This window comes from Cannabis sativa, chromosome 2, assembly GCF_029168945.1.
Source record: "Cannabis sativa cultivar Pink pepper isolate KNU-18-1 chromosome 2, ASM2916894v1, whole genome shotgun sequence".
NCBI lineage: Eukaryota > Viridiplantae > Streptophyta > Magnoliopsida > Rosales > Cannabaceae > Cannabis > Cannabis sativa.
This window is the reverse complement of record NC_083602.1, coordinates 5,281,500-5,307,446: the sequence shown is the minus strand read 5'-3', so window position 1 is coordinate 5,307,446 and position 25,947 is coordinate 5,281,500. Positions and strand designations below refer to the sequence as shown.

The following is a 25,947-nucleotide window of genomic DNA, read 5'->3' as shown; positions in this document are numbered from 1 at the left end:
GCAAACGTAATATTCATTATATAGTTGATGGATATATAATGAAAGAGATGAATACATATTTATATATATGTTCTTGTATTCTTTGAGGACAATGAAAAGTAATCTAATATCGATATAGATTTTGACAAACATTTCCTGAAGTAAATGTTTTATATTTGTCAAAAAAAAAATGATTGTATTTATGTGAATACAACTAAAGAATCATTAAAAATGATTATTATTGATGCAATTTTATAGTGGGTTTTGAATATCCAAAAAGAATATTAAGAAAATTGCATTGAAACATCAAAGTATAAGAATAACAATGAGCATGACTAATGTTATTTAAAGACATGAGGCATGTATTTATTGTTCATCATTCCCTGCAGAGAATGATACGAATTGAAGTCAATTACTTTTAAAGATTCCTCGTATTAGTCATGTTATTATACATTGTTATTACTTGCAATGTTAGAAATTATTGAATCTGACATATATTAAAAATTAAATTTTGCATACATCTTGGAGACTATGCAAAAATTGCATTCATATATTCTTTGAAATATCGTAAAAGAAATTGTTGAATAATTTCTTATATTTTTATGGATGAACAAGTAATAAATTTTTAAGAAATTTATAATAATGTTCTACTTGTTCAACGTCATTCCCCGAAGTGAATGTAATGATTTTAAATAATCAATGACATGATTTACTACTCAAATATTTCCAAAAAAAGGTGGAAACAACCAAAAGATGAGATACCACACACAATCAAAGTGCATGAAATCTATATATCATGTGTGGAATTGAATAATAGTGGTCGCGTACTTGTAGTACGGACACACTTATAATCAAGATAAAAGTATACTTGATTATTTAATAGAATGTGAATTGTACAAACTTATTGTACATTTAGAATATTTAAATATCATTACCTAAAGAGAATGAATAGGCATGAAATTTTATTTCAAAGAATATAGATTTCACATATATTGGTAATGCTAGAAGCAAATTAATATATACATATTTTATTATTTCTTGAAATCAATAGTTTCAAACTATTGTTGGTACATGATATGTAAATATATAGTTACCATATAATTCAGTTTGCATATTCCCAAAAGTGGATATATAATTTACTAATATTTGTTAGTGATCCAATATAATCAAAGTGATAAAGAATCACAAAATGATTAGTTGAAAAGCTTCCTCAAGAAGTCTTACATACAATTGCTACTTTGAGTAGTAAAATGTCTTTGTATGTACCTAGATGTGTAACTTTTATCTAGTTATGAAAGTGATAATAAATAACTTATTATATGTACTTGTTGTACATTTAAATATATAATATATCAAGTCATGATAATTAGACTGATGAATAGTCTATTAATAAATTAGACGACTTGTTAAAAAGATATCAGGAAAAATGAATGATATGTTATGGTTATATCTATTTGACCATTACAATAACATGATGAAGTTGTCATGTATCTTTTAAATTATACACATCATTGAATTGATGATAGTGATTCCTGAAGAGTGTATATGTTTTGGAGAATAATATAATTATATTATTCGTGTATATAAAAAATGAAACTTGTAATGATTATGTTGTAATGAATTTACATTACATTTTGAAAGTTTCATTGAAATACAAATTATAGTGAACCTGAAGTTCATGAATTGAATTATTTTGACATGATCAATCATATGCAATAAATTGTCAAAGAATTTGACTAAAGTTTGTTGAAGAACCAGAAGATTCTTCTCATTGTTATTTATAAGACTCAAAAGAAGAATGTGCATATATTTCCACATAGAAAATATTTAAATTATATTTTCTTAACAATCTTGAGCCATTGTTAGATTTTTATTGCATAGTTTCTTATCGATGTGATAAGATTATATAATCATGCATTTACAAAATGTGTAAATTTATGTATTTCTAATTATACACGTATGACTCATTCTTAGAAATGAATTAAGTTCATAAGGATTGAACTTGAAACTGAAGTTTATTGAACCTGAAGTTCAATGTCATATAGTATATATGAGTTTAAACAAATATTGATTCATTGTGATATACTGAAATCCCTACAGGTATATTAATATTATTAGATATCACAATTTTTAAAAATTCTCTCGATCAGGGGGAGAGAAGCAGTTGGGATCGATGATAATTTTTGAAAAATGATCCTTGCACAAAGTATATAAGAACAATATAGTTCAAAAATGATATATACCAACTGTAAATCAATATTATTCAAAGTTGAGATAGAATGAGTTGAAAACGCCTGAAGCGTAAATGAATAATGTAGAAATTATTAATAAATGTTCATTTGATTTGCCCTGAAGTTGTTAAATCTAGAGTTACTCATGGAGATACCTTAATGTTATAAAGTATTAAAATGATAACCGTGATGAAAACGGTACTCGAAAAGACTCCCAAGAGAAGTTAGACATAACACATTTGATCATAATTGAATCCCTGAAGTGATTCTATATAGGTACCTATAAATGATAAACATATTTGAAAAATATGTAATTTAAAGAGATCTCTATAAGTTATGTCAATATGGGAGGAAGTTATCATTTATTGAAATTTTTGTCGACAATAAATATTGAATGTTTGCATATGCAATAAACTAACATGAGATAGCAAGGATCATGGTATTAGATTTGTCGAGAATCATCGACATACATTTTGATTTTTGGCCAAAATATTATGACGCAATCTAGGCAAATTTACTCACATAAAGTGAAGTAAGACCTGTAGGGTGTGCAAATAAATATTTCTAATGAGAAATTTGTATATATGTATTTGTACATAATGAATTGTTGTACAAAGTTTGCATAGACTTGAGATTGATTGAAGTAAGGCTTAAATATTGAGAAAATATAATCATGATTTGATTATAGCCTGGAATATATTTTATGAGGATTTATAAGCGTCACATAAATGTTGGAACAAAAGGTTATTTATTTGGAGCTCCTAATATAGTGAGAACTTGAAATAAGCCTTATCTAAAAATTCTAGAAGAATTTAATACATGTCTTAAGTGATATAAATTCAAAGTCGCGCGCACTATATGACAAAGATCTTTGTATGAAATAAAGACATGTAAGTAAATTATTATTTGAAAGATACCTATGGTTGTCTATGCAATATAAATACGTAAATTATACGTTGTGATAGACTCTTGAAGAGTTTTTGATTAATTGAAGAACAAACTTTTATTTCTTTTGTATTTCGAGAAATATTAATGTATAAAGTTTGTTCATTAGTATTGAAGTCCTGAAGTACTTCATATGTATCAAGAATTATAGATATATGATCATTTGATATGGAAATTAAGATCATAAAACAAGATGGAATAAATATATGGTCTTGGAGTACCATCATTGTCACAAACGAAAATTTATATTATCATTAATGTGTTATGTTCATATCTACTTGAAATGTTAAATTTTAGTATGAACAAGATTGTATATACACATGAATGATACAATTAGTTGGATAAATATTAATGTTCCACGAACCCCTCATCTATAATTTAGAAGTCCATACATACTCTGGAAGAGTTATAGAAAATATATAACCAAAGATTATATATGGTGATATTTTAAAAGTGATAACAATAATCTTATGAGATTTTTTATCACCAAAAGAATTATGGATCATATGTGCATGAGGGGGAGACATATTCATGTTGCACTCTTTTTCCCTTAGCTCAGGTTTTGTCCCACTGGGTTTTCCTGGCAAGGTTTTTAACGAGGCAACTTGCAAATAGTTATGAATATGAAATATATATTGTACTCTTTTTCCCTAGCTCAGATTTTATCCCACTGGGTTTTTCTGGCAAGGTTTTTAACGAGGCAACTATAAATCATGTTAACATACTTGCATTTTATGAAGCAAGTAGAAAATGTGTGTGAGTGAGATCATTGACATAGCATATTCGGGAAACATATAGATTGCACTCAATAAAGAAGTATCAACCCAAGCAATTCTCTATGGATAATATTGCTTGCATCGCTCAACTAAAAGGAGGTACATTGAAGGAGATAGAGTTAGAACACATTTCACGAAATTCTTCTTTATACGCTTTAAGAAAATGCATATTGGTGTTCAACATATTCAATCAAGTGTCAATCTTACAAACTTATTCACAAAGTTATTACCAACATCAACATTTGAGAAGACGGCAGACAAGATCGAAATTCGTCGATTAGAAGATCTCCACAAATGCCTAAATGAGGGGGAGTTAGTTTACACTATACTCTTTTTCCTTTGATCAAGTTTTCAGCAAGATTTTTAATAAGGCAGTTATTATGGACATCCAAGGGGGAGTGTTATAAATATTATTAATTATGTGGATGTCCAAATCTTTTATTTATTACCATTAATTGTAATTAACATTACTCTTTTCTTAGTTTCCCTTTTTCTTAGTTTCTTAATATCTCACTCTTGTATTTGTATAAATAGGGGTTCACCCCATTGGAATAAAGAACTGAGAAATTCTCATTCACTTTCTCTTTCTCTCTTCATCTTCTTCTTCTTTCTTCTCATCTACTTTATATTATTTTATATTATTTCATAACAATTTCAGTTTACTTATACTTTTATTGGCATCTTTACTTCTTTTTATTAGTTTTTTTTCTTTTCTATTTTCCCGTTATTTATTTAGTTTTACGTTTTAAGTATATATCTTATTTTTATTTTTACGGTTTCTTCATAAATTACTTTTTTTTTTTTTTATTTTCTACTGCAATGAATTCTTGTTCTTTCTAGCATTTAATTAAATCTCCCCAGTTTGAAGGTGTAGCCTAAAATAAATATCTTTCTACTTCTTCCTCCCAAACTCCTAGTCACTCTCTACCATGAAAAGTGAAGCTTGGTTTCTTCCAAATTGAAACGAAATTTGCAATACATATCACAACTCTAAACCATGATCAAACCATATATCGCAATTTCAGTCTCTTTTTTTCTCTTCCTTTGAGTCATTCTCTCTTCTCTATGATTGTTCGAGACCATCACGTGAAGTTTCCATTAATTTTCAAAATGAATACGAAGTCGCAACTGATATCGCAACCCTAATCATCATTAAACCATGTAATAATCTCAGCCACACCTAATCGTAATCTAAATCGCAAGACCACTACATGAAGCTTCAATTGATTTCCTAAACAAAACTAAATAGTCGCAACTGATATTCCAACACAAATCGCAACTGCTATTGCAACTCAAATCGCAACCCTAAATCTCCATTAAACCATATTACAAACAATCTTAGTCATGCTCAATCATAATCTATATTGTAACCCAAATCGCAATCCTAAATCTCTATTAAACTATATTGCAATCTCAGTCATGACGATATTGTAACCCAAATCAAAATCCTAAATTACCTTTAAATCATATTGTAATCTCTGTCATGCTCAGTCGCAACGTAAATTACAATCCTAAATCACCATTAAACCATATCGTAATCTCTACTCAATTACAATCCAAATCGCAACCCTCAATAACCATTAAACCATATTGCAATCTCAACTATGTCCCATTCGCAACCTAAATCGTAACTCTTCTTTCTCCTCCCAGTAATTCTCTTGAGCCAAAAATCAATAACTCCGATAATAATTGTTAAAAATTTGTCAGTCAAAAGAGATGATTCCATAGGTAAAGTTTCATAACACCTTTTTTTTTTGTTGGAATCATAACATTTGGATATGATGTGTGACTTTAACTCTAATTTTGCAAAAAACTTATAATATGAGAAAAAAAAAATTACTATATTTGTACAAAAAAGTTTAGTTGTAGTAGCATAAATTAAAAAACTTCAAAATATTGTATTGTTATGAGGCATCAAATTGTTTAACACTCTTATAACATGAAGTATTATAATTAATTAGCAATTTTCTATTATTTTTATTAAATTAAAATAATTAGAACCTAATTACACCTCATAAAAATACTACCACTATAAATACCTTTTAGCATTTTTCTTTTAAAAAAAAAGAGAAATTTGCGGCCAAACCTCCTTATGTTTCATTTGTTTAACACTTAACCCCCTTTTCTTTATTTTTGGTGGGAAAACCCCCTTAAGTCCCGTTCCGTTTGCAATTTACTGTTTTGTGCATTGACCCCGTTAACCCCTAAATCCAACTCAACTTATCTAACGACGTGGCTGCTTTAATACACAGGTGGTAATTAAAACTATTTTTGTGTTTTGAAAATAATACATAATAAAATAAAGTCTAATAAGTAAAATCCAAATTTAGAACTTTTTTTCCTAATTAAAACAAAATAAAATAAAAACAAAAAATATTTACAAAATTATATCAGAATCTAATAAAACTTCTCAAAATCAAAATTTGTTTCTTCTTTACATAAAAAAATCTGCCTTTTCTTCTTCTGTCGAAACCTATAATCCCAAACTCCCAAACCCACTGGTATTCTCAAAAATCAAGAGCACACACTGTTGTGGGTGGTCGGTTCTCCAGCTTCCATTACCGGCGACGATGTAGCTGTGCGGTTTGTGCTGGCGTCAAAGGATTTTTCTTGTTTTGCTGCCTTCGCAATCGTCAGGGGCTCATCGTTGAGTGAACCAGGGGCTGGTTATTGTTGTGGGTGGTCGTTTCTTCAACTTCCACTACGAGGTGAAGACCATGGTGAAAATCAGAGGAGAAGATGACAATCCTCCGAATTACGGTATGCTATCTCTTGTGAAATTAGGATTTTTTTTAATAATAATAATAAAAAAAAAATGTTTCCTTTGTTGTTTGTTGGTTGAACAGAGTAAAAATGGTGGGTTTTATAGATGATTATTTTTTTGAGGCAGTGTGGGTCATGGTGAAATGATATTAAAAAATATTTGAATATTGAAGTGGGTTTGAATATTTTGAGAATGGGGTATAAATGTATTTCCCTTTACAAAAATGCACGTGGCTATGTTTGCTATATTGTCTCATTATGAGGGGATAAAAAATTAAAGGATTTTCCCTATATTTGAACATATGTTTGGTCACATGTTTTTTGTTTTCTACTGTTTTTATAGTTCTAAAAATTGTTTAGCAATAATCGAAAAGACTTTTATCTTTTATTAGTTCTAAATATTTGAGTGTTAATATAACACTCAAGTATTAAATGGTGTTAGCCTTGCCTCTGTCACAATTCAGCTTATATTCATTTAAAGTGCCTTTGAGGTTGAGAAAGAGTGAACAAGATTGATTTTCAAAAAAAGATAAGGCATTAATTTTCTTTTAGAATTGTTTAACAGTGTGTGCATTTGTATGTTATGGATTTTGTGCTTAATGTTAAAACAATTATAACTTAATATAATAAGAGAACTAATGATAACTCTCACTAAATATTTGTTGTAGATTTATTTGATCTCATAATAACATTATTATATTGTACAGGAAATGATGATAACCTTTTCACTGTTGAGCTATATTATGGTGGAATGAAAATGGTCAATATGCAAGAAGAATCCATTCAGGAAAGTCAAGAAATTGAAGATGACGCACCTTTCACACAACCTAACACACAACAAGTTGAAAGAGTGGTTGAACCATTACAGCAAGTTGCACCTGATTATGAAGCACCAATTGAGGTATCAGAAGTGGTTAGAAGACAACAAGATGACTTTGAGATGCGAGAGGCAGAATATGCCGGTGAACCAGAAATTGAAAGAGAGAATGCAAGGGAGCCAGAAACTTACAATTGGTGGTCAGCAAGACTATTGCAAGCAACTATTGGAAACAAACCCTGGGAGTACTGCAAAGATTCAAACTATATTGGTTGATGGTAAAAGAGTTTTTGAGAAGGTTTACATATGTTTAAAGGCATGTAAGGATGGTTTCATAAGGGGTTGCAGGAGGCTAATTGGATTAGATGGTTGTCATTTAAAAGGCTATTGCAAAGGAATTCTATTGGCTGCCATTGGGATTGATGGAGCAAACTCAATATTTCCAATTGCATATGCAGTGGTTGGAAAAGAGACTACAGAAAGCTGGACTTGGTTTTTGGAGCTGCTGAAAGAAGACTTGCATCCCACCAATCCTTGCATATACACGATGATGAGTGATAGGCAAAAGGGTTTGCAAAATGCAGTGGACAAGATTTTCATTGGTTCTGATGGTCGTTTTTGCGTGAGACACATGCACGGTAATTTTAAGAAAGATTTCCCTGGACTTCTGCTAAAACAAATGTTGTGGGCTGCAGCAAGAGCCACAACCCTAGCTGACTTTGAAAGAAAAATGAAGGACTTGAAAGATGTTAATGAGGGAGCTTACAATTGGCTTGCTGGAAAGAACCCATTTGAGTGGAGTAAATCACACTTCAAAGAATCTGTGAAGTGTGACATGTTGCTTAACAATATCTGCGAAAGTTTCAATAGTGCAATCTTGAATGCAAGGGATAAACCAATTGTAACTTTATTGGAGTCATTGAGGCTTTGGCTGATGCGTAAGTTTACCAAAAATAGGGAGAATGTGGGCAAGTGGAAGAACCCTGTGCATAACAATATCATGAAGATATTGGATAAGCAAATGGAAATTTCTGCATATTGCTCTGTTGAACGTGCAAATGCTACAATGTTTCAAGTAACCATGAATGATGGAAAGCGCCTAATTGTTGATTTGGATACACACACATGCACATGTAGAAGATGGCAGCTGACAGGACTTCCATGTGGACATGGTTTGGCCACAATATTTTTTGCCAAACATGAAGTGTGGGGTTATATTCACTCGTGGTACCACAAAGCAACTTACAAAGCAGCTTACGAAGGTACAGTGGGCCCAGTGCCAAGCCCAGACAACTGGCCAAACAAAGGAAGTAATCCTATACTACCTCCACATGAAAACAACCTCCCCGGAAGGCCAAAGAAGAAAAGAAACTTGAGTGCTAATGAGCCACCCCCTGCTAATGCAATCAAGCTTAGTAAAAAAGGACAGCTTAATCATTGTGGTAATTGTGGACAAGTTGGACACAGTAGAAGGACATGCAAGAATGAAGCCGAACATACGGTATTTATAATCTTTGTTCTAAGTGTTTTTGATAATTTAATAATGTAAAATGATATTACACTATAAGTTATATTTGTATAGGTTGAGAAGAAAAAGGGAGGGCGCCCGCCTGTCAAAAACCCAACTAAAGAAACAATCAACAGGAAGAAAAGAAAAGAAAGACAAAAAGCTAGGGAAAGTGCTGCTCAAGGACCTCAACTGTAGCTTCTTAAAAGATTATGAATTGTGCAAACTTATTTGATGTATAACCCTAAATTATGTAGCATTTTGATCGTTTGGGGTAGTTTTTTGTAAAGTTTTCAAGGAGATTATGATAGTCATAACATACTATGAGACACAAGTTATTTTTTGTAAAGTTTTTCAGGAGCTAATACGCTGATATGTGTTAGATCAAGCTGTATATCCCTGAATCATGTAATATTTTGATCATTCGGGGTAGTTTTTTGTGTAACATTCAAGGAGATTAAGATAGTCAACATGTTGCTTTTTTGTAAAACTTTTCAGGACCTAATATGTATTAGAATAATTATACTTTGGCAATATGTTTTTCCAAGACAGGTTACAAGTTAATTACACTTTACATGTTGTTCTAATATGTATTAGAATCATGATGTAAAATTTATTTATCTTATGATGGATGATATGATATAGAAAATAAAACAGATAATTTTTATACATTTAAAAAGACATTGTCTGACTATGAATACGATATATCAGTTATGGCTAAGCATACCTCAGCCAAAATGGGAGTGTAAGTAGTAAGTATTGTGCATGAAAGTTTAATCTTTATTGGAAACCCTACTCCAACGTCATTTTTTATTTGACAGATCAACACATTGTTGCAAATAGAAAATAAAGACAAATATAGCTTCTTCCACAGAACAAGAGTGAGGTAATATATATAAATTAAGTGTTACCTGAAAACTATGAGAGCTTTAAAGGAAGAAGCACTATCAGTGAGGAAGCCAATAGTTGGGATATCTTGATCAATAGGCTCTTCAGCTCCAAGGTAAGCAAATATTGGACCTAATTTAATATTGTTATTCCAATATTTGGAATTCACCAAATACAAATAGAAAATAAAGACAATAATAGCTTCTTCCAGAGAATAAGAGTGAGGTAATTTGAATAAATACCAAAAAAGATAGATATTACAGAAAATCTATAACACCCAATTAATGATTAGATTATAAATGTTCTTACTCCAACATGGGCTAATAGAAGGCTAGCATTCAGGGCTCATGATGTTGATTCACAATTGCAACTATCAAAGAATATTTACCATATAATATTTGTTTAAATTGACAAAGAAAAAATTAGTGCTCATGATAAATAAATATAGGATCTGCAAGATTTTGCAGATATGTTAACAAAAAATTTCAGTCAATAAATACAACCAGAGTTAAGAGACCACTAATAACACCTACAAACATAAGAAATTTTTGGTCAAACTTTTATCAATTTTGCAACTTAAAAATTCAAATACATGCAATACCATCACTATTACAATACAAAATAAAAAATGTTTTGTGCAGCTTTTAACAATTTTCTTCTCAAAATCTTCACCAACGTGGCTGCTTTGACCATAGCTTTCTACAATTGATTCAACTCTCTTGTTGTGACATGTTACGAATCCTGTCCACTGAATATGCAGGTTCTTCATCCATTGTTGTAATGGAGGAAATTTCACTCTCCAACTGTAGAATTTTTCTAAGCAGCCCCAATATCACTTCTCTTGATCGTTCAGAAATTTCAACCAATGCCAAAAATCACAATACCCATAATCTTCCAAAAACCACCATTTTCGTTACATACTGTGAACCATCAAAGGAAAATAAAATCATGGAAAGAAGAACAAAACTCACCAAATGCTTCCAACATAATATAAATCTTCGACCATGATTAACATTTCTCCAAGAAGTCTTCACCGCCACTTGTTTCGGCATACGACTTCTACATTTCACATTTCACACATTCTCCATGAAAGTCGCAACAACCCATAAACTCTCCAACCCCGAACTTTTTTTTTTAAATCGACCAGATCTAGAGCATAAGTATATTTTGATATTGGAGGAGTTGATTTTCTAATTGGGTTAAAGCTAAACTGCTCAGGTGTGTGTAAACCATGTCCAAAGCTTTGACCCCAATACTCACGGTCAGCATATTCTGGGAAAAAAAAATTCTAAATTTGAATTTTACTTATTAGATTTATTTTACTATGTATTATTTTCAAAACACAAAAATAGTTTTAATTACCACCTGTGTATTAAAGCAGCCACGTCAGTAGATAGGCTGAGTTGGATTTAGGGGTTCACGGAGTCAATGCACAAAACAGTAAATTGCAAACAGAACGGGACTTAAGGGGGTTTTCCCACCAAAAATAAAGAAAAGGGGGTTAAGTGTTAAACAAATAAAACATAATGGGGTCTGGCCGCAAATTTCTCAAAAAAAAAATCCTTTAACCTCATTTTACTAGCTTTATCCTTTAGCATGTAATAGACTGAAAAAAAAAAAGAAAGGAGAATTCCTAAAAAAGAAAGAAAACAAAAAGCTTTAACCTGATTTGAATAGCTTTATCGCATCTTCAGTATTATCAATTGGACCCAAGAAAAGCTTGGATTTGGTACCAAAGAGGACTTGCCCTACAATCACTCGCAAGGATTTGTTCGACCCAGCCATCATTTCAGGTAATACTTCTTCTTCTTCTTCTTCTTTCTTCTTCTAGTTTTTCGGTCATTATTGTAGCACATACTCATTCAGTAGTGTTGAAGATGATCTCAACATGTTTGATACAATGCTCACTTCTGCTTTCTGTTGTGCTTTTCAATCAATTTTTTGGTAAAATTGTGAAATTCAAACAATGTTCCCTTCTCATTACTTTCCACAACCAAATATTTTCACTTGGAATCGTGCCAGATGAGTACACCCTACGCATTTTGATTAATTGTTTCTCTATCTGTCTTGATTCTTTGGAAATTTCATCCAATTTGGGTTTGAATTCAACACAATCACTCTGAATACTTTAATTAAGGGGTTTGTGAATATGAGGGGAAAATTGATGAAGCACAAGAATGGTTTTACATTATGTTAGCAGGAGAGAAGGATTTAAGCCCGATATAAATGGCAAAAGAATACTTTCATCTTATGATTTGTGAAGGTTTAAAGCCTAATTCAGTTGGTTTTGTGATGTGCAGGGTTCACAGTAACTTGGTTCTGGTGAGTTCTCACACCAGAGATGAAGAGAAAGAAATGGTCGGAGCTGGAAGAGCAAACCCTCCTCACCAAGTACGCAGAGCTTCTGAACACGGGAGCTCTAGCCAAGCTTAAGACCCGAGAGAAGAAATTCAAACCTATTGCCGACCATGTTAACACCCTCCACCACCTCACCGACCCAATCACCTTTCCTTTCAAGTGGTCCTGGCGCGATGTCTCCATCAAGGTCCAGAACATGCGTCATCAGTACCTGGGTGTCAAGCAGAAGATTCGCCTATCCGATGAAGATTTTAATTGGAAAGATGGCGAGAATCACTGGGAGAATTTCTTGAAGTACAAGGAGGTCTTTGGTGATGTTGAGCTCGAGCCCAAGGGAAAGAAATCCTGCGAAAGCATCGATGTTTTTGGGGATTGTGGGGACCTGGGATTCGGGCTTGATTGTGAGGATTTGGAGGACGATGAGGAAGAAGAAGAAGAGTTGGAGGAAGTGGAGGATGATGATGGTGATGAGGAGGAGGAGGAGGAGGAATGCGATGGGGCCGATAATGGCCGACATGTTGGAATTGGTATTTGTAATGATGATGGTGGTGGCGGTGGTGGTGGTGAGGTTGGGGAGGAGATTGTTGCGAGTGAGGCTGAATTTGGGACTGAGAGGGAAAATTGGGAAATTGGTTTTGGGCAGAAGAGGAAGATGAAGAAGGGTGTGGGAGTAGCCAGGAAATTGGGGTTGGTTGGTGCTAGGGTTTTGGAGCTTCGTGATGTGATGCTGAAGAGGGAAGAAAGGAGGCGAGAGAGGGAGTATAAGAGAGAGAAAGGGGATTTAGAGAGGGATGCAAAGAGGAAACAAAATGAGTTTAGGAAGGAGAAGAGGAGAATTGAGAGGGAAGAGTGGTTGGATGATAGGGAATTGGATTTGGAAGAAAGGCAGATGATGTGGGCAAGGAGGGAATCAGAGAGAAGGTTGAGGATGGAACGAGATTTTGCCGATGAACGACGGAGGAGGATGAGGATGGAAGAGAAGAGGGAGGAAGAGGCAATGGAATGGAGAGAAAGGATGGTGGGGTTGCAGATTGAGCATGAGAAGCAAATGATGCAAATGCACGCGGAGGCCTGCCAGAACCAAATGCAGATTCTTGGGCTTATGGCTAGGCTTCTTTGTCAGTTTTTCGGGTCACCAAATGATGGTTTAGGTGGTGCTTTAGGCGCTTTACCACTTCAAGTGTTGCAGAATTTGCAGCATCCAGGGGGATTGGGTGACAGCGGAAAGCCTGATGCAAATTCACCGTCCGAGTTCATATAGACTGTAATTCGAACTCCCTCATATATACTATTACCATAGATGTCTTTGTGCAGTGTTATATTAGTTGAATTATTTGTTTTTGTTTTGTAAGGTGTTGAGCACTTCCATAGTTTGTGGAATAGTGATCTAAAGAATGATCTTTGATATCTAAACTTTCAGGCGATCATTTTAGTTTATGATTCTTTAATGGTTTTCACACAATCATGTGTGGCCTTAATTATATATTTTATGTTGTCCATGCTTCAAAATGTTTCAATTAATAAAATGAACCAAACAGTATGCAAATATTTTTGGTCAAATTTTGGGTGTTTTTGTACAGTAATGCTGTCTAAGTTGAGCTTGAGATGCTTGAGCTGATGATATTAATTGATGAGTGACCAGTGTGTGTTTTAAAGGCTATATGCAATGGAAAACCTGTAAATGTTTTAGATTCTGTTTGGTGGTGAGGATTGAGTAATCAGAGTGTGTAAGATCAAAAAAATTTAATTGAATGTTGGAAAAGATAAAGGATTCATTGAAATAAGTTAGGAATTAATCTAACTATACAAGTTTTTTATTCACCCAAGAACATACGGACCTAATCCATAATCCAACAAATAAACATGAATTAGAAACACATGAAAAATTCGACATCAAACCTGTTAAATCCTCTAAAAACGACCTCCAAAGCTAGTGAATCCGACTTATTTCGACTTAAATCTTTCTCTTTTTAGTTCTTTCCCAAAATCAACGAGGAAGAAATGTAGCATTATCAACAATCAGACTCAAAAAAGAGAACAAATCCAAAGCTACAAATAAAGCCAATCGTTCTGCTAGAATCACAATTATGCAATGATAATATTTAAATAAAGTAGAATTCATTTTACTTGCTTGGATTGAATTGGACCCAAGAAAAGCTTGGATTTAGTACCAAAGGGAAAGAGGTGATGATGCAGAGGACTTGCCCTAGAATTACTCGGACTTTGTTCAACCCAGGAATCATTACAGGTCTTACTTCTTCTTCTCCTTCTAGTTTTTCAATCACTGTAGCACAAACTCATTCTCACTCTCAGACTGTAGCCATTGAAGAAGTCCGCAATGTTGAAGATGCTCTCAACATGTTTGACAAAATGCTCCACTTGCGACCTTTGCCTTCTGTTGTAAGTTTCAATCAACTGTTTGGTAAAGTTGTGAAGTTCAAACACTATTCCCTTGTCATTACTTTCTACAACCAAATGTTTTCACTTGGAATCGTCCCAGATGATTATACTCTAGCCATTTTGATTAATTGCTTCTCTCATTTAAAGCATGCCCTTTTAGGTCTATCTGTCTTTGGAAATTTCATCAAATTTGGGTTTGAATTCAACACAATCACTCTGAATACTTTAATTAAAGGGTTTGTGAATGAGGGGAAAATTGATGAAGCACAAGAATGGTTTCACATTATGTTAGCAGAAGAAAGATGTAAGCCTGATATAATTACCTATAACACATTACTAAATGGTTTTTGCAAGGTCGAGAAAATTGATGAGGCAAAACGATACTTTAATGATATGATTGCAGGTGGTGTTAGGCCTGATATATTTACCTATAGCACACTACTAAATGGTTTCTGCAAAGTGGGAAAAATGAAGGAGGCAAAAGAATACTTTCATCTTATGATTGGTGAAGGTTTGAAGCCTAATATTGTTATTTATAACACATTAATAAATGGTTTTTGTAAGATGGGCAACACTGCTGCAGCTGTACAATTGCTGAGGAATATGGAGAAAAAGTTATGCAAGCTTGACATAATTTCTTTTAGCACTGTTATCGGCGGTCTCTGCAAGGATGGTCGAGTTGTTGATGCATTGGATCTCTTCTCGGAAATGACTAAGAAAGGATTTGTTCCAAATGTCATTACATACAGTTGCTTGATACATGGGGCATGCTTGCTAGGCCAACGGCAAGAAGCAATGAGGCTATTTAATCAAATGGTTGGTGAAAATATTCAACCAAATGTACATACTTTCAATATTTTGGTTGATATGTTTGGCAAAGAGGGTGATGTTGTAGAGGCAGAAAGACTGGTTGATAATATGGTAGAGAGAGGCATCGAACCTGATTTGGTCACATATTGTTCGGTTATGGATGGTTATTGTTTGCGAGGAGAAATTGATCAGGCAACTAAAATGTTTCAGATGCTTAAGAAGGGTTTCAACATTAATGTGCATAGCTATAATATATTAACCAATGGATATTGTAAGAACAAGAGGATGGAGGAAGCTCTTGTATTGTTTCGAGAAATGTCTTCATCGAAGGGATTAATTCCTGATGTTGTTACTTACAACACTCTCATTGGTGGTTTGTGTACTGTAGGGAGAACACATGCTGCAATAGAGCTACTTGCAGAGATGCAGGGTGCCGGCCAACTTCCCAACATTCAAACTTTTGCTATTTTACTTAATGGGCTATGCAAATATGGACAAATGGAGGAGGCAATGGAAATATTTCAGGATATGGAAGAGAAGAAGTTACCACTGGATATTGTTATCTACAGTATCATCATTGAAGGTATGTTTAAAGCTAGAAATTTTACAGTTGCAAAGGATCTCTTTCGCAAACTACCATCGAAAGGCTTGGAACCTGATGTAAAGGCTTATACGATAATGATCGATGGACTTCTAAGTGAAGGTCTTGTAGGTGAAGCCTTAAATTTGTTTCGAGATATGAAAGAAAATGGATGCCCCCCAAATAGTTGGACATATAATATAATGATCCGAGGACTTGTCAACAATTGTGAAATATCAAGAGGAGTTGAGCTGAAAAATGAAATGGTGGAAAAGGGTTTTTCTGCTGATTCATCAACTGCAGAGATATTTATTAAAATGTTATGTAATGGTGAAATAGATTCTTCTTTGCAACCAGTAGTAATCCAAAAGAATTTATGAGCTATATTTCATTTTCATATGAAATATTAGTTAGTGCTTTTTATGGCATTAGTATGTATGTTCTTTCTAACATCCCATGACTAATTTTTGAATGGTTTAATGTCATTTTTTGAGTTCATCTTTCAGAGGCTTGTTGAGTGGTTTTATTTTTATATATGTTTCTATTAAGCTTTTTGAATTTCACCTTATTATACTTATTAGCTTGTGATATGTTGACTAAATTTCTTTCATTGGTAGTAATTTGCTCTCTTTTTTTTGAGCAGTTTCTCATAGTCCAGAACATTAGCTTTTTACTTTTGGATGAAATAAGGTAAATCTTATATTGTTTATGAATAGGACTAACTATCTATGCTGTAAGTTGTTTACAATTACACCCTAAGGCTCTGTTTGGTCCTTGGATTTCAGTACGAAAAAGGTACAAAAATTTGAGGGAAATCATTTTCTTCAATGAAAGTATGATTACATTTTCCTCATTTTTAGGTGAGAAAAACTGAGAGAAAGAAAGGGAAGAAGTATTGGGCTCTTCCACATTTGCTTGTTCCATAAGACCATCAACTCCTCCATTGTTGCCACCACCTTCTCCATCATCGGCTCCACTAACCCACTTACAATATGATCCACCAATGCAGAGTCATTCTTTACTCTATCGGTATGTTAAGGTGTTGATCTTATTTATCTTCCATATTAGTTAAAATGTGTGTGATAGAATGACACTTAGAAAGTTAGAATGTCATCTACTTTTATCATTTCTAGTTTAAAAATATACATAATTCTATCTATGATTTTTCTTCTAAAAAATATTGATTGTTGAAACTTGAAAGCTACTAGCTTTAATTTCTTGGATTTGGGATTCTTTACCAAGGGTCGGTTTATTCATTAATGCATAGACTTTCTGTCTTGTCCCTGAAGTTTATCCTGTTCGAATATAATATACTCATATTGAAGTGTCAAAGAGAAGCATGCTTATTTTTGCAAAGGTGCTTGGTCCTATCTCTGAACCTTAATGTAATCTTCTTGCTTTTATCTTAATAAAGTTCCATTTCTTAGGGAGTGTTCTTTCATTGTCAATAAGATTTGGTGTGAAAAGCAAAACAGGTGTGCACATTGTTCCTGCATCATTGATGACATAATGTATTGTGTTGACCCAAATTTCAGTGAAATGCATAATCAGTCAATTTTGAATCTCATTGTTGTATCTGAATGATATATATTTACAAGGTTGACCATTTTCTTAGACAACATTCTGACTAGTTTACTGTTTGGCAAACAAAACATTTTTCTTGAACTCTACTGCACTATGCTTATCATTTTCAACCTTTTCTTTTCTTTTTTTTTTTTTCAATTTAAAAGTATGGAATTTGATGTTGGCAAGCTCATGAATGCATATTTGTTTATGTAGAGCCCTTTAGTTTTGATGAGAAATAAACTACAGCATTTTTCCTTTGCTTAAGATAGACAGTGCATTGACTGTTTACTTTTACTTTAATACACATAAATTGAGTTTACAAAAGCCACTTGATTTCTGCCTGTCATTAATCATTGAATTGCCACACCCACCTTCCAAAATTTATGCTACACCAAAATCTCAAGTCTCCATTCAGCTTCAATTTAAAAATGTTCATGACTCATGTAAAAGGCCTTCTGGAAGAAAAAGCTGAAAAAGAAGAAAACAAGTGAGGCTCAATAAAAGAAAAGGAGATTGAAATTTTGGGAAAAGGCTAATAAAAGAGAAGAAAGAAAGATAGAAATGGAGAGCAAACAGAGAAAGGTGATGACTCCAATATGGATTTCCGTACTATAAAAGTGTGTGCTTGTAAAGCTTTTGCACAATTGAGCAGCTTCTGCAAAGAAGTACAGAATGGAAGATTGGCAGTTTGTGAGATCATAAAAAATTAAGAGAACATTGTTACCAACTAGGTGTAGGAATTATTATCACTCTATATATTACTATTTAGTACAAGTTAAAGTTGGGACAAAAATCCTAATTTACATAAAAATTATTTCTAATTGAATCCACCACTACCCACAACAATGTAAACTAATATTAATTGTTTATATATAAGAGCATTTGTAATGGAAATGCAAATAAGTGATATAAATATAAAATATAGCTCATTGTATAAAAAAATTTATTTTAATAGGGTGTTAAATTATAATGCAAATTTATTGCATAATAAAAAGTGATCCAAAGTTAAATCACAATATAGCATGATGTAAAATTTATATTACAATAAATGTTATACTATAATAATTATCATTATGTCATTTTTAATATTTTATTACTAAAGTTAGTTACCATGCTGCTTTGCATTAAATAACTTTCATAATTATTTCAAAAAAAAAATAACTTTCATAATTATTATTAAATTTTATATTTATTTTTGTATTATTATTATTTTATTTTTTTAATAAATTATTAAATGAATATTAAATAACATTAAAATTAATAATTAAAAGATGATGCAAAAATGTCACAAAACTCCGAGCTCTTCCTCAACCTAATCTTATGGACAAGCTATGGCATACCTTCATGAGTTCCGCATAACCAACAGCTCGCCTGCCAAGCCTTCTCAGAATTTACTTGTCAGCAATCAATCGTTGCAACCCCCACCCACTGATAAGTTGAAACTTAATTAATGTGGATGCAGCCTTAGATAATGATGGTCAAATAATGGGTACTGGAGGTATTGTTCATAATTCTTGTGATGAGGTTATCGTTGCAATTTCTAAACCAACTAAGGGGAGATTTTCTGTCAAGGAAATTGAGGCAAAGGCAATCTCTTACTGTCTACAATGGTTGGGTGATATTAATTGTGAGGTTCATCTTATTGAAACTTATGCTCTCATTGTCTCACAAAGTATTAACAATCCTCAACAATATTATGGTAGATTTCATGATCTTCTTCGAGATATTATCTATCATATGTCCTCTTTCTCAGGTGTCTCTCTAAATTATGTTTGTCGGAGTACTAACTCTGCTGCGCATAAATTCGTTTTACGGGTGGATACTGTTATTATTTGGAGGATTGTCTATCCAAACCCTATTGAAGCTATTGTTACAAATGAACTTGTTCATTAATATATATAGCTTTTCTCAAAAAAAAAAAAAACTTTTAAGGTTTAATTTTAAACATTGAGAGAACATATTGTAATTTATATTAGATAGTTTAAAGATCTTAAATTCAAAACGACGTCTTCCTTTTTTTTAATTTCTCCCTGTTGAGAATCATGGGGTTCTATATATGGCTCAATACTTTTACATTTAACCTATGTGGGACAATGTTCTCCAATACTCGCTCACCACTAAGCAACCTACTCAATTGTATAAATATTAGGTCATGTGTACTATTAATACCCTGTGTTACTGTACCATGGTACTGGTAAAGCCATCATGATCAAAAGTTGTTGTAGGGTCCAATATTTGTCATATATTGTACGATTTCTATCCATTGAAAAATGCATGTACCATATCATCATGACTACTCATTATTGCTCTTCCCCACAATCACAATAATATTCCAATACCTTTTCTAAACATATAATAATAATAATAATAATTTCCAAGGCTGATGATCATCTGGCCTCAGTCTGATAATTTTCTCTCTCACTCGAAGAGAATCTCATAAAACAATAGTAAATTTTTTCAGCAAAATAAATAAATAAATATACTAGAGATAAGATTTTTATAAGAAAAAAACAAAAAGACTTCGTAGCATAATCTTAATCGATGGCATTATGCTCATGACATAGTTTTTGATCCATCTCTAGGTTTGATGTCCACTGAAGATGGTAGAGAGCATTGGAAGGTACCAAAAGAAAATCGCCTCAACAAACTGTTTTAGCTTATTCTCGTGTGTGGCCCTTAACCATGGCCAGATCGGGGTGTAATTTCGCCTGAGGTTGCAGAAACCATCAGAATACAAGGGGCTTAAGATGGATAAAAGAACAGAGTTGGAGTCCCACTGCCTTGTGGCTATATATACAGTCCATATTCGTAGTTCTTCTATCATGAGATCTTATTTTGGTAGAATTATATCTAAGTCCAAGGAGTTGTTGGTTGATATGAAAGATAGATTTATTTCTTTAAAGTTTATTAAACGGTCCGCAAACAATGGAGCTCACTATTTAACGAGATCTACTTGTTTTATAGCTGATCGTAGTTTGCGAGCCAGTAATGCTCCCATTTTTGTTTTGTTGAATGATTTGATTATCTAAAAGTTTTTTCTTCTTTTTCAAAAAAAAAAAAAAAAAAAATAGTTGGATGAATTTATTGTCCTGTTATATATATTTAACAAGTAATTTTTCGCATAAATATTTAAGTTTAATTTTTAACAGTAATAATGCTTAAGTTATAATTTCTGAACTTTTGTAGGTATCTCGTTATTAAGTGTTAAGTAAATTGCCACGTGGCAATATTTGATTGGTCTAAGTCATTAAATTTTAATTTTTTTAAAAAAAATAAGATTAAATATACTAATAAAAAAATGACATGTGATAATGACTTGACATTTAAGAGAATTCTAGAATTATAACTTAAGTATCATTACTGTTAAATTAAATTTAAGTATTTATTTAGAACTGAATCTTAATTATTTAAGTTGCAAATTATTCAAAAATATATAATAGAAAATGCCACAAAAACTGTTTAAGGGCGAGAACATAACGTGTGTGTGGAAAATCTGAAAGTGAAAAAACAAAAGAAATAAGGGAGATAGTTGAGACACACTCAAATTACCAATATTTTCTTACACATAATGTGTAATTAATCTTAATCATATAACTTTTGTCAAAAAAAAATCTTAATCATATAACTGAAAATTATGATCCCAATTAAAAATATAAATGGTTAATATTTAAAAAAATTTACAATAATATAGATCTTGTGTATCTAATTTACAACAATATTACTGTTTTTATTAACGTGCACTATAAAAAATGTCACTTTTACTAGCACAATTTGTTATTGAGCTGGTAAAAAGGTCAAAGTTTTACCAATGCACATTTGCGGTGACTAAAATCTAAATTTTACCAGCGCATTTACGCGCTGGTAAAAATTATTTTTACGAGCAGTTTTTATTTTGTGCTGCCAAAAGTTCTAATACCAACATTAATTTGCCAACACATCAGAAGTAAATTCTATTTTACCAGCACAATACCAAATTTTTGCTAGTACAAAAATATACTGACAAAAGTGACATTTAGTGGTGACACGTCTAGTGACAGAGCTAGCGATCTATGTTAGTGGGGGCAAAAAAAATTTGTTTCTGCAACTATTAATAAAAGAAATTCTTATTTTTATAAGAAAGAAAAATATAAATTTTTTTCAGGGACATAAATAAATATGAGAGAATAATAATGAAAATAAATTTTTTATAGAATAAAATAAAAATGTTGAATAAAAATAAAAATTATAATTTACAAAGAAAAAAATTAAAAATATATGATGACAAAAATTAAAAATTTATTTTGTGGGACTAAATATGAAAATATATAAAAAAAAATGCAAAAAATAATTTATTTAAAGTTGAGTGGGGTCATTTGCCCCCACATGATCCCACTTCCCGCCTTTCGCCACACCAGTTAAATCTAACATTTTTATATTTTCTATATATGTTTTTATTTATTTATATTTTTTTGTGTTTTTAAAAGTAATTTTTTTGTTATTAATATTGTTTATAAGAAACTAATTAATTATATTTACATAAAATTTTTTATTTTTATAGCATATAATTTTTTTTTTTGACAAAGTGATTAAAATCACTCATGAATTTATGACGCCCACGTCCGCCACTGGCGCTGGAACCTCCTCAAACCAGGATAGCTCATCGTCTAACCGCAGAGCATGCTTTGCCAACCATAGGCCGCTAAAATCTAAGAGCGAGCCCCATGGCACAAAACTGCCCCCGGAAATTTAGACAATAAAGCTATAACATCTTCTAACAACGCTCCCAACTCAATATAATACTGAAGTTCTACCTGAAAAAATATCAAAAAAAAAACAGAATAAAACTTTAATTAGAAAACTATTCAAACTGAATAAATTCAACCAACCACCAAAACTAAGCAACTAGATCTCCCTATAAAATATTAGAACTAGCCAAAGGGAGTACCCTTTGGCTAGTAACAACTAAATTATAGCAATATACTTCATAACCTTCATAGGATCCCTATTCCTTACCTTTACCATTTTAAAAACAAACATAAATAAAATTTTCCTTTTAATACCCATTATTCCTTAAATATTCAAAATATTATATACTAATTATTTCATTTTATCTCTTAAAAGTATTACTTATTTTTAGACTAAAACATGTCAAAATTCTTAATAAGTCAAATTGTTTATTATTTTATTTATAGCGTAAAACATAGTATCTATAATCTTTATTCAGCCTAAATTAAATCAAAATTGTATTAATATCCTTAAAATTTAAGATTGCACTCTTCACATTCAAAATACATTTTTTCTAATACCACTTAATCATACATTTAATTAATAATATTAAATTAATATTAATTAATCCAATTCGGTATTATGACAAAATGCTTCCTTATTTATTATTTAAAAAGATTACCTCCTAATTATTATACCATTCAAATTATTATAAAAACCATTCATATTAGTATCTTCCTATACAACTAATAAGGCAATAATCTCAATACTTCATTAGCATTTACTTCTCATTTATTTCAATATCTTTCCAAAAATAAAAATAAAATAAAACAAAATATTCTCAATTCACAATAAATGTTCATACCTCCAATTAATTACAAAATCTCACGTTTATAATTTATATACGAAAATTAATATTATGTTATCCATAATAAACTAATGAGGCAATAATCTCATAATTACATATCATAATTGTTAGCTATTAAATTTTATAATATTTTTTATAATTAATGATATCTTGTAATTTTAACCAAATTATCCTAAATAATTAGGGGCCAGCCATAAATCAGCACTACTACAAAATTGGGCTTTAGAGGCGGTTTTTAAGGGCTTTCAGCGTCGGTATTGGCGAAATTCGCTACCGACGCTGTTCCGGGTGACGCTAAAGGGTTAAAAACAACCGACGCCATATGACCCCTATGGCGTCGGTTATTTCATAATAACCGACGCCATAGGGGTCCTATGGCGTCGGTTGTTTCATATAACCGACGCCATAGGACCCATATGGCGTCGGTGCTATTATGAAATAACCGACGCCATAGGGTCTTCCTATGGTTTTTTCAACTTCCAATTTTGTATTTTAGCATAATTTATATATATATATATATTATTTTATTATTAATATAATTAAATTAAGTATAAATTATATATAATAACCATAAATACAAATTAAATTGAAAAGTTGAATAAATACACATCTACATTACTCTAAGTGTTTGTATATTAGCTATCTTTTTATTAATATTTTATATTATGTGTTTGTATTTTTGTAGTATATTAGTATATTTTTATAATTTTTTTTAATATATTAGTATCATTTTTGTAGTATTGTATTTTTATAGATAAAGGGTTAAAATTTGCATGAAATTTTTTGAAAACTTTGAACATTATTAATAACTTTTGATCGAGTTGTTCGCTGGAGGCGATTTTTTTTTTTTTTTTGAACTTGTGTATTTTTTGTGTTTTATTTTGCTATTTTACTTAACATAATAGAATTCTCATTTTAAGTATTAGAATCAATGTTTATAATGTATTTGTTAATTCTATTGTGTTTTGGTATATTGGTAAAAACTTACCAATCTATCCTTTTGGTCACAAGTTCAAATCCCAATATAGACCTTTTTTGTATTTTTTTTATAGCTTACTATATCTATTCTTAGCACTCAACAATATATATCCTATGTATTACATCAATATTATTCTAAAATTACTCTAAGCATTTAAAGATTATCTAAATATATATGAAAAATATTCTTATAAAAGTAGGTTAAAGAAAGCATACCTTATACCAAAAATTATGTACTTGACTTCCGATAAAGTCACTTCCGATAAAATCCGAACAACCAAGTTTAAGAGAAATTAAAATCAAATATTGTCCTAATTTTACTGAAATTTCGGCAGCATAACGACTATAATTGAACGTTTCCGAAAAATTCAAACCTATTAATAACAACAAAACACAATTCAAAACAATATGAAATAATCACAACAACATTTAGCAATATAAAAATTTACCACCCATTCGACTGCAGTACATGTATTCACAGAACCTACTTCACTAAGGATGAATATTAAAGATATTCAAACTCATCTAACATGCATATTATTTCACCCGATCCGGCGCATTACAATATATTACAGAACCTACTTCACTACAGATGAATATTTAAGATATTCATACTCTACTAAGCATTCATAATTAATTTATAATAAAATTTAGTGAGTGTATACCTCGAGCTAACTAGAAACCGATCAATACCAAATAAGTCAGATCCTTGCAAATTGACCTCACAACCTACAACATAAAGAAATACTACAAAATTACAAATTTTTTTATTTAGCTACTTACTAGTTATATAATTTATGAGTATTTAGTTACTAACTAGTTAATTTATTACTAACTAGTTAAAAATACATGAATAGAATGAAAATTAGTAACTTGCTAAATAGTTGTAATTAACTATCTACTAGCTACTAAAAAAAATAAAAACACATGAATAAAATTGAAAATAGAAAAAAATTGATACAAAATTGAGTTAATTTTTAAACTTTTGTTTCTAAACTAATTTTTTAGAAAACAATTTCTAAACTTTTATTTTAATACTCTCTTATCTCATTCTCATTCACAATATTTAACAAAAATATTAGTTTAAAATACTCAATATATACATATACAATATATAAAATACTCTCCTATTTATCTCATTTCTCATTCACAATATATACACACACAATACATATTCAATACAACACAAAATACATACATATATACTCTCCTATATCACATTTTTCATTCACAATATATATACACACAATACATTTCTCATTCACAATATATAAACACAATACATATTTAATAATATAGAAAAACCCTAAAAAAATTTATAAAATAAAAAATAAAGCAATGTACGGTAATAAAATTAGTAGAAATTAGATTTATACCTTAATAGACGTTGAAATACAATATTTTCTCCACTAAAAACGGTGGCCGCAGGTATAACCACCACCACCACTACCTCTACCTTTGCCACTACCTAAAAAATGAGGAAAAATGTGATCTTTTCAGGTATATAGTTTTAGGTATGAAAAATAGAAGATTTAGAAACAAAAATGAGCTAAAATGGTGAAAAAATGGTGAAATGGGGGTGGTTTTTCGTGGTGGTTGGCGGAGAGGGTTTTGGGGTTCTCTGGTTTGGGGGTTTCTGGGTTGGCTGGTCGAATGAGGAAGATGATGGGCCGAATGCAAGTGGTTATAAACCCTTTAGGCGTCGGTTTTTTTAGAAATAACCGACGCCATAGGGGGGACACCCTATGGCGTCGGTTATTTCCAAAAAACCGACGCC

General features: G+C 31.5%; 3 protein-coding genes across 4 annotated transcripts; all 3 read left to right on the top strand.

Annotated features, from left to right (window-relative positions):
* The first annotated feature begins 6,191 nt into the window (after window positions 1–6,191).
* Window positions 6,192–9,565, top strand: LOC115719819 (uncharacterized). The gene is made up of 3 exons (XM_061109974.1): window positions 6,192–6,691; window positions 7,402–9,012; window positions 9,094–9,565. The coding sequence occupies exons 2-3, from the start codon at window positions 7,501–7,503 to the stop codon at window positions 9,214–9,216; spliced, it is 1,635 nt and encodes a 544-aa protein (XP_060965957.1). The 5' UTR covers window positions 6,192–6,691; window positions 7,402–7,500; the 3' UTR covers window positions 9,217–9,565.
* A 1,930-nt stretch (window positions 9,566–11,495) lies between these two features.
* LOC115719341 (stress response protein NST1) lies at window positions 11,496–13,677 on the top strand. Its single transcript, XM_030648331.2, has 2 exons — window positions 11,496–11,699; window positions 12,207–13,677. Exon 2 carries the CDS (start codon window positions 12,248–12,250, stop codon window positions 13,523–13,525), a length of 1,278 nt encoding a protein of 425 aa, XP_030504191.2. The 5' UTR covers window positions 11,496–11,699; window positions 12,207–12,247; the 3' UTR covers window positions 13,526–13,677.
* A 52-nt stretch (window positions 13,678–13,729) lies between these two features.
* Window positions 13,730–16,485, top strand: LOC115719340 (pentatricopeptide repeat-containing protein At1g12300, mitochondrial-like). 2 transcript variants are annotated; one of them, XM_061109973.1, is made up of 3 exons: window positions 13,730–14,512; window positions 14,578–14,968; window positions 15,068–16,485. In XM_061109973.1, exons 2-3 carry the CDS (start codon window positions 14,623–14,625, stop codon window positions 16,432–16,434), a joined length of 1,713 nt encoding a protein of 570 aa, XP_060965956.1. In that variant the 5' UTR covers window positions 13,730–14,512; window positions 14,578–14,622; the 3' UTR covers window positions 16,435–16,485. The 2 variants fall into 2 exon arrangements, with proteins under 2 accessions (XP_060965956.1, XP_030504190.2); XM_030648330.2 differs by having other exon boundaries at window positions 13,730–14,968.
* The last annotated feature ends 9,462 nt before the right edge of the window (window positions 16,486–25,947 follow it).